Source organism: Sceloporus undulatus, chromosome 8 (assembly GCF_019175285.1).
Source record: "Sceloporus undulatus isolate JIND9_A2432 ecotype Alabama chromosome 8, SceUnd_v1.1, whole genome shotgun sequence".
Taxonomy (NCBI): Eukaryota; Metazoa; Chordata; class Lepidosauria; order Squamata; family Phrynosomatidae; genus Sceloporus; species Sceloporus undulatus.
Genome location: NC_056529.1, coordinates 22,561,513 through 22,570,916, shown reverse-complemented (window position 1 = coordinate 22,570,916; position 9,404 = coordinate 22,561,513). Strand labels below are relative to the sequence as shown.

General features: G+C 50.0%; 1 protein-coding gene across 5 annotated transcripts in view; it reads right to left on the bottom strand.

The window, feature by feature from the left end:
• WWP2 (WW domain containing E3 ubiquitin protein ligase 2) overlaps window positions 1-9,404 on the bottom strand; it is a 35,534-nt gene that overhangs the window by 19,197 nt on the left and 6,933 nt on the right. For 3 of the 5 annotated variants that reach the window (XM_042480890.1, XM_042480891.1, XM_042480892.1), the window contains exons 5-6: window positions 4,805-4,942; window positions 3,885-3,984 (exon numbers count right to left, since the gene is read on the bottom strand). In XM_042480890.1, coding sequence (XP_042336824.1) covers window positions 3,885-3,984; window positions 4,805-4,942 — 238 coding nt within the window. Of the gene's footprint in view, window positions 1-3,884; window positions 3,985-4,804; window positions 4,943-7,803; window positions 8,102-9,404 lie in introns of those variants that run through there. The other 2 variants (XM_042480893.1, XM_042480894.1) reach the window with 2 other exon arrangements.

Sequence of the window (9,404 nt, the reverse complement as noted above, 5' to 3'; positions counted from 1 at the left end):
CCTTTCAATGGATCTTTCGGGCATCTTATACACTCTCCCTCTTCCCCAATTCTCCTCCCAGGCCAATGGGGAAAAAGTTGACCTATTTATTAATTTGATTTATATCCCACCTTCTTCTTAACATGATGCTTATAGCCTTGATTAAAACAAAGCCCAGCTTTAATCAGCCTGAGAACGGAAAGTTTAAAAAAAATTAAATAAGCTATCCCATTAAAACACTGCTAATCAAAAGTAGCACTTAAGAATTTTAAGAAACAGAACATTGAGAATAAAGGTATATTGCACATTAAAAGACTAGTTAGACCACGTAGAGACAGGTCTTGTCAACCACTGAGATGCCAAAAGGAATAAGGACTGTCTAAACAATTGATCCCTTATTCCATCCTACTTCATTTAGACTATGCCTTTCTCCTGGCATGGGACACAAGGTGCCTTACAACAAATTTAGAACATGGCCTTAACACTTTAAAAAGTTCCAACAATTGAGTATGCTGTCATATTAAAACAGCAGCTACTTAAAACCACATAACATTAAGGACTAAAAGCATTATTATAATTGGGGTTGTGTGCCTTCAAGTCATTTCTGACTTATGACGACCCTAATGTGGTTTTCTTGGCAAGATTTGTTCAGAGAGGGGCTGACTTTGCCTTCTGCTGAGGCTGAGAGAGAATGATTTGCCCAAGGACACCCAATAGGTTTCCATGGTTGAGTGGGGATTCGAACCCTGGTCTCCAGAGTCGTAGTCCAAGGCTCAAACCACTGCACCACACTGTTTCTGAAGTAGGTGTTTTACTTCACCATTTCAAACTACTTTTTGAGACTAATCCTCATCTTCATCTGGTATTAATGTGCACAAGTGAGTGCAACTCTGGGCACTGACTCTTGCCAGAGAATTTGGGAAATGGGAGGGGGGCTAAGGGAGCCTCGAGGTGCTCATCCCTCCCTTCCTCCAGGAAAGACAATCCACTTCCGAGCCTCAGAGAGTGTTTTTAGGAAGCCAAAACAGGCTGGGCCGTTTCCGATGCGCTGCAGGACCGCCAGGCCCGAATTAGCCCTCCTGCCCCGGCGGCCTCTCTTCCTACGAGGCTCCTAACTTGGCAGAGCCTTTTAATAGCCTGCGTGGATGTAAACCAAAACGGAGTCACGTGGCAGCAGAGAGGAGCAGACTACACCAACAACGCCACAGTTTAAAATAGGAGCAGGGAAAAGGCAGCAGTGGATGATGGGAAGAATGAACAGATGGGGCAGAGGGAGGATTTGGGGATGGGGACAGGCCATACAGATCCAAGACTGAGGAAAAACCTCCAGGCCCACCCTTGCAACAGTAGAACCTCAAGAAAACCCCAGAGATCTGGATCTGAGGGATGCATAAACAACATTGGGGGCACAGGGGCATACATATCTTCCTACTGTCCTCATTTGGCAGGGACAGTCCCCATTACGCCTCTCTTGTCCTATTTTTTCAGCTGATTTCAATTATCCCAGTTTCTCTCTCCTCCTCCCTCTTTCCCTCTTTGCATTCAGCTTAACTCAAATACAGCAAACTGAGCTCAAAATGCAAAAGGAGTTTACACTCCATTAACATGGGGAGGGGAGAGGTGAGGAGGGGGCAAAGTCTTGCCCTTCCCGGGGTCTCAGGCAAAAGCAAACACCTGCAGCATATCCTGGCTTCTCTGTTCTTCCCCATCCATTATCATCTCAACCACACTGTGAAATAATTGATCCCAGTTTTAATCTCATCTTATTTACTTATATCTCACCTGTCACAACATTCAAGGTGGCTTACAACCCTTTAAAAACAACTAAAATTTACTATTATCATCATCTGTGAAATGCTGGAGGGGATGGTTTTCACTAATACCAGTGAGGATGGGGTTGATAAATGTGGCACTCCTGTCTCTGCCATGCACTATCTATAAAATGGGGAACCCACCACCCCTCCTGGACCCTCTGGTGGGCAATGCCACCCCAATGAAAATGCCAGCGATAAATCAGGGCAGCAGCTGAGTGTCACTGCCCTGCCCAGGTGGCCCCTCATGGCAAGGAGCTGGGAAATTCCTCTGACCTGTGAGAAAATCAGGGAGGGATGGGAAAGCAGCAGCCAAACTGCCCTGGTTTTCATCAGGAAACAGGCACTGCATTTGCCAGCCCTCCCTGCAGGGCTCTCTTTCTCTTCACATCATATAAACCCCCCTCCATGCCACTCATGCACCCCCATACACAAACAATGGAACCTCTCTCATCAGAAAAGGTCACCTTCTGAGTAAGCCAGGGGTATACTTCACCACTGCTAGGAATGTGTAAATGAGTCCAAAGAAGACCCATGTGCTAATATGGAAGCCAATCCCACTCTGAGGCAGCAGGTTGTTCACGTCCAGCCAGGAAGGAGCCAGAATCCACCATCAGCACCAGTACACCCATGGAGTAGCAAACTGAAGAAGATGGCACCTCAGAATGAATGCTTTCTACATTGTTATCTGCAAGAACCTCTGCTAAGAAGGCAGGTGTGCAAACAGGGTGGCCATCTTGGACAAGAGAGGAGCAGAATGAGGACTGGATACCCTGCTCCTCTCCCACCACCCTGCTGCCCTCTAGACCTGTCAATGACAATCACTGTACTTGGTTTTAATGTATGCTATGAGCTACCCTGGATCCCATGTGGAGAGAAAGGTGGCTTATAAATTCAAACAGATAAGTAAGTACCATTCAAACAGACATTCCCTGAAGGTGGCAAGGGGCAGAAGGGAGAAACCACTGGTGCCTGGGAAGCCAGCCAAGAGAGGGGCACCCTTGGTGAGCCTAGACCTGGGTATCTCTGCCTCCGCTTTCTTTTGAGGAGTGACTGTTTTGGCCTAGTAGAGGCAGGCTCAAGTCCTGCAGATGTGCCAGGCTCAAGGATGGCATAGGACTCTTCTCAAATCTCTCCAGAGCCATGGACCCAACCATCTCACAGAGTTTGACAAAGCTAGGCTTTGAATGGGCCACCCATGAATCTAGCCTGAGGTTCCCTACCTTTTGGACTTCAAAAAGAGACAAATCAAGACTAGAAGTCTGGGTGGGAGGGATAAAAAATGCCACTTCTCAGGAGGAATTGGCCTGTCACTCCAACTCCATTCAGGGCCCTCCTGTTCTGGGGGTGGAATCCACTATAACAAGCAAAGGGGGTGAGGCAGACATGCTGGCAGGGGAAACCCCAAACTCTCCCTGCCCCTCTCTCCTGCAGAGCTCATCCTGAGGTGTTGAATTCAGTAACACGATGACACTGCTCCAACCCTCCTCCGTTGCAACATGGCCAGCAGCCACTGCAACCTGAGAGTGGAGGCCAGGATGCAGGGCAGATGCCCTAGCAGAGCCCCCTCTGAAAGCAGCATGCCAGGGTTGGCAGGCCCTAAGATAGGAAATGGAACATCAGCAGCATCAGGGGCCTTGGCATACAGGCTGGGCATCACAAAACCCAAAGGACCAGAGAGCTAGAGACCTGCTCATGAGCAGCCACCTCGCCAAACCTCTTCAGGGCCAAAGGGCTCCCTCACACTCCCTGCCAGACAGGAAGCAGCTGCTCTCCCCTGTTCTTCCTGGCATAATCTCTTCTCCCCAAATACAGAGAGAAGGAGAGAGAAAGCACAGAGGGAGTGAGGCAGACTGGCTATTAAAAACCTATCCCTCCCATATTCTGCTGCCCACGCAGCCCTTCCTGGCTGTGACTCTCCTCTTTCTCTCTGTTGGCTCTGCCCCTGCCAGCCGCCTTCCTGCCTCCTCCTGGTCGCCTTCTACCACATCACCCCTTCCGAAATGCCGCCTTGTCACCATCCCTGGCAAGGCCTCTATGCCAAGGACTCCTTGGACAGCTGAGCTCAATGGGAAGATGGTGCAGGATATTTACCTGGACCGGCCGCCAAAACAGTTGGTGTTAGGAATCTGGTGCCTGTTCTCAGGGGAAGGAGCCAAGCCTCCGCTGGGGTCTCTCCCAGCCCCTTGGGACCCTGTGGAAGCAATGAGGCAAAAGAAATAGATCAGGAATTGACACTGGCGGGGGCATGCAAGAAGCTGAGTGCCTGGCAAGGGGGCAGTCTGGCTGAGAAGCGGCCCGATTACCCATTGGAACACAGCTGCTGGCAGGACTCAGCCTTCACTTTCTGTCACACAGGGAGGCAGTATGGTCTCTCCATATTAACCTTTCTCCCAAGCCCAGATGAGCAACTCTTTGTATGGCCAAAAAGTGGGGGGAGGCTTTCTCTTAGAATCATGGGGAGTCTGTGAAATCCTAAAGGACCTGTGGGTTGGATGACATCAAGGGATGTAGTTACTGGGGGCAGGGGAATAAGGAATCATTGCCTTTCCAACTAAGAATACCGCCACCCCAATATGAAATGTTTCTTCAGTCTCCAAATTGCCAGCATTGCAGAGAGTTAGACACTGAAAATCCTCCCCATGTAGAGCTCCTTTTCTCTTTGCGGTGTCTGTTTTCCCTTGGCATAGCTTGGCCTGCTGCATTTTTTTTTTTTTTGACGCCTAAACTCGGTTTCTAAAGGTTCACCTCAAGCTTGCTTCAAGTTACTGTAACACCAGGAATCAAGTTGCCACCACTGGACAGCCCCTGCCCTCTAAGCCTGGGCTCGGGGTTCAGGCCCATGGTTCAGATTCCTGAGCATCAGTTCTCTTGCGTCCTGACCCGACTACTCCGTCCCGGCCAGAAGGAGCAGCTACCACCCAGGAGTCCGAGGGCCAGGCGGGCCTTGGGTGGAGGAGGCGACGTCAGCCCACTTCCCGTCCATCCTCTGTGGCACACACTGCCTCACTCACCCTCCGTCACAACGCTGCCATTCGGCAGGCTTCCCACATCAACACTGGGGCCATCCAGGAAAATCGTCAGCTCCCCGCCTGAGACAAGGTTGCCTTTGTTCTCCATCTGCAGGTTCAAGGTCAGCTGCTTGTTCTCCACTGAGAAGGGTGACAAGAGGAAAGCCATTGCATGGACAGACAGACAGACTGGCATCCCTCCCTCTGGGCCAAACCTGCCCCTCAGCCACCACCTCCTGTATAAACGCCCTCTGGGCCCACCCTCCACACCGGATACTCCAGCAGCACACCATGGAGCCCAATGCTGAATCTTGGAGCAAGCAGAATGGGAACATGGGGATGGGGACTGAGGAGCATGTACAGCAGCAACCATCGTCCTGCAGCCTGGGAGCCAGCCTGAGGCCAGAGACCGCTTCTCCCTTGGAAGCAGGAGACCTAGATGCAACACACACACTGTCCCAAAGGTTTGCCCCCTAAACATGGGCCAGCCTGCCAGCCTAGCTCCACAACACCAAAACAGTCCTCTGAAGAACCACACACTTTGGGCCCCACATGCAACACACTGGTTGGACTCAAAATGCCTTCAGGGATTTTACCCTCCGCCTTTGAAGCTGCCTCTGCATTTCCTGAGGGAAGCATCAGCCGGCTGGAGTCAGGCTCCCAGGCAGAGAGAGGACTGCTCCCCGCAGGCGCTAGCAGTATATCTCTTTCTGGACCTCCTCTCCTTTCACCAGCTGGACAAGGCACTCCAGCCTCCTGGCGGCCTTTGGCACCTCCATTTGGCAGCATCCAAAGCACAGAAACAGGGCAAAGACTATGTGGGGGTGTGCATGTGTGTGAACCCATCCCTAGGGTAGGTCTGCTGGGGTGGGGGTATGCAAAACCATTTGGAGGCCCTTCTTCACACAAGCCAGGTTTGCTGAAAATGCATAGGTGGGGGGTGAGGGGGCAGAGTAAAAAAAACAAGCAGGCCTTCTCTTCAGCCCAGAGGTGTCCCAAACAGAGAGCTCCTTTCCACTCTCTCATCGGATGCAGGCCCTGCACACACTGGCTGGCACTGCACAGACCCTTTTGTGTGTGCAGTGTGTTTCCCCCCCCCCCCGTCGCCACACATGCACACACACAGCCTGCCTCAGCCTCCCCAGCAGAAACAGGTGTCTGTGTCTCCAGGCAGGCGGCAGGTCTCCTCCCCCCCACCCCCCACTGCTCCCTTTAAGAAAATAAAACACCCGCTCCAACCCTGTGCCCCCAGCACAAAGGGGACCTGCTCTCCTGGCTGCTCCCCTGTGCACAAAGCCAGGTTGTGGTGTGTTTGTTGCGTGTAGCATGTTAGTGGCAGGACTGTTATGATTTGGGGGGGAGGCTGCCCCAGACCCATGAATGAGTCCTCAGTTCCCCCATCTTTGCTGGCTGGCTGCATCGCCCAGAGCCCCATGGCTACCATTTAGCCAGGAATTCCCAGCTGGCCATGAGGGAAGGGCTGGTGCTTTCCTGAAGCTTCAGCAGCAAGCAACTGTGTAGGACTGGGAGGTTTTCTCCCTGCTCTGTTATGGAGAAGAGGCCTGGAGGTAGATGCAAAGTCCTACTGAAGCAGTTAGACTGAGAAAGAAAGAAGCCATGTCTCAGAATTAGGCTGATGTCAGTTCTTGAAAGGGAAGGGAAAGAGCAGGGCCCAGCCTTTCCCCACTTCTCTGTTTCCATCACTGCTGTGCCTTCCTCCTTCTATCAGGAATGGGTGCAAGGAGTGGGGAACAAAGCAGCAACAAAGCAACCCAGAGCTAAACAGTCCCTCGGGCTAAGAAGGTGTTGAAGAGGGAAGAGGCAGCACCCCACACGGGGCAGCTACCCTGAGGGAGTGGTCCAGCTTATGCATGCTTGGCTTGATGGGTGCTTTCCTTCCCCCCCAAGGAAAAGCGCATTCGGTGCAAGCAATGGGGAATTATCTCAAAGTTCAGTAGGGAAATGAAGAAGCTAAGTGTGCTGTTTGGGGGTAAGGAGTGCTGGGGTGGGCTGTTCAGCGGTTCTCAACCTGTGGGTCACAATCCCTTTGGGGGTCAAACAATCCTTTCACAGGGGTCGCCTAAGACCATCAGAAAACAACCTCTTGTGAACCAATCTCGCCAATGAAACTCTAGGACAGAGTTGCCGTAAACTGGGGTCAGCTTGAACAACTGCAATGTGTATTATTATAATTGATTCTGTGTATACAGTGGCTCTCAGCCCTTAAGTCCAAACCAAGAAAATAAGGAGAGGGGGGGAGATTGCCTCTCAAGAGTGGCAACTGATCTGTGTAAGTCACTGTAGTACTTTTAACACACAAGACACACACACTTGCAGTGTTTACCATTTTAAAACATCTGTTTTTCAAAAACAGAAAAGGACTTACAGTTTTGTTTTGGAATTTTTTTATTTCTCCATTTTGCTATTTATTTATGTACGTATTTTTGGCAATCTATGTGGCCTTCAGAAGGTCCTAAAAGGAGAACATTGGTCTCTGAATCTGCCACAGTTGCCTGCCTTGGTCTAAATAAATTGACATAAAATACACCAAGGCATGAATAGGGCCACGCCTGGCATTACCCCATTACAGTACTGGCTCTCTCGTTCTGATCCTTTCCCCCCAAACTCAAATGTAACATTTGCTCTTTTCTCACAGCTGCAGCCAATTGGGTTGATGTGTCACAAAGCAATCTCTAACACAATCCCAAAAGAAGGATGGAGAATTACAGCTTCTTCTTCTTCTTCTTGTGTGCCTTGAAGTCATTGCTGACTTATGGAGACTCCAAGAAGACCCTGTCACAGTGTTTTCTTGGCAAGATTTGTACAGACAGGGGTTTGCTTTTGCCTTCCTCTGAGGCTGAAAGAAGATTGTGACATGCCCAAGGTCACCCAGCGGGTTCCCCTGACTGAGTGAGGATTCGAACTCTGGTCTCCCAATGCCCTAGTCCAACACTCAAACCACACACTACATTGGCTATATCTTCAAGTTGACTCTGACTTACACCAACCCTTTCCTAGGGTTCCCTTGGCCAGATTTCTTCAAACATTTGCCATTATGGCCTTCCTCCGATCTTGAAAGAAAAGTGAGGCTTGCCCAAGGTTACCAATGGGTTTCCATGGCTGACAGAAGATTTGTACCCTGATCTTCTGGAGTCCATCACTCAAGCTGGTACACCACATTGGCTCTGTTTAGGACATTAAACAGAAGGGCATAAGAGGATAGTCCTAACAGCCTTGCAAAGTGGTCTTGCAGCACCTTTCCTTTCTTTCCAACACCAGGTGAAGAAGACCTATTTATTTAGGCAGGCTTTTGGCACTTAATTTACTGTGTAGTCGTCCTTCAATGAGGTGCGCTGTGCTTTTACCTTTTTATTTTTACTGTTCTAAAATTGTTTTAAGTGCTCTTAAAAGAACTCTTTATTTAATTTTTTAAACTTTTGCAACAAATAGGTGTCTCATATCAGAAGAAAGGAGGAAGATAAATTGAATAAATAACTGCATACCAAAGCATCTGTCATAATAAAACAGTTTAGACTTTCAGGCGTCCCAGGATGTGAAGTCAAAGGCTTTCATGGCTGGCATCCATAGTTTTTTGTGGGTTTTTCAGGCTATGGGGCCATGTTCTAAAAGGGTATTTTCCTGACATTTTGCTGGCATCTGTGGCTGCCATCTTTAGAGCCTCTGAAGATGCCAGCTACAGATGCCAGTGAAATGTCAGAAATAAACTCTTCTAGAACATAGCCACAAAGCCCGAAAATCCCACAAAAAACTATGTCCCAGGATGCTTGTTCAAAAGCAAGAACCAAAGAACAACTGTGAAGGCAAAGGTCTAGAGACACCTGAGCAGAGCAGCAACAGCGGCAGAGCAAGGAGCCTTTGAGACCTAGGATCCCAACTCCACTCAGAGGAGTCAGAAAGGTGCATGTCAGGATACCACAGAGAAGACAGGGAGAGAAACAGACAGGGGCAGAGAAATTAAATTATTTGAAAGGAGTAATTTTAGCCTGGCTTTTAAAATACCCCTCTCCCCTGTCCATGACGGGGGAGGAGGAAGGGGCCTGGTGAGCTGAGAGGTGATAGATAAACCATTCAAATAAATGCTTTGAAAGTACATAAACTCAGAATGCCAAGTATTGGCCTTCTCCAGCTGGCACATGTGGAGGACCAGCGGGAGGAAGAGGCAAAGCAAGACATGGGACCCCAGTAGCAAATTTCCTTGGCAATGGGGTGCCAGCCCAAAAGTGCTGGTGAGGATGCCTGCACCAGGCTGAGCTCCTGCCACTGAAGGAGGGTGGCCTTTGGATGGCTCTCTGGGACCCTTGGCCTGGATTTACCAGCCATTCCCCACAACTGTGGAGGGGGGGTGGGCAGGTAGAGGAGGAAGGGGAGAATAAAATCGGGAACCCACACATGCCCTCCCATCCCTGAAGGCCATGGGCTCAAACTCTGTCCTCTCCATGGCCAGAGAGGGGGTCCACCTCTCCTCCAAGTCAACACACTCCAGAGACAAGGCTCCAACAGGGCAAGGAGTTCAAAACTAGTAAATCTTCCCCATCCGATTGAAGCAAGAGGGTGTCAGGAGTAGGCCAGAGAAGACTGCCTG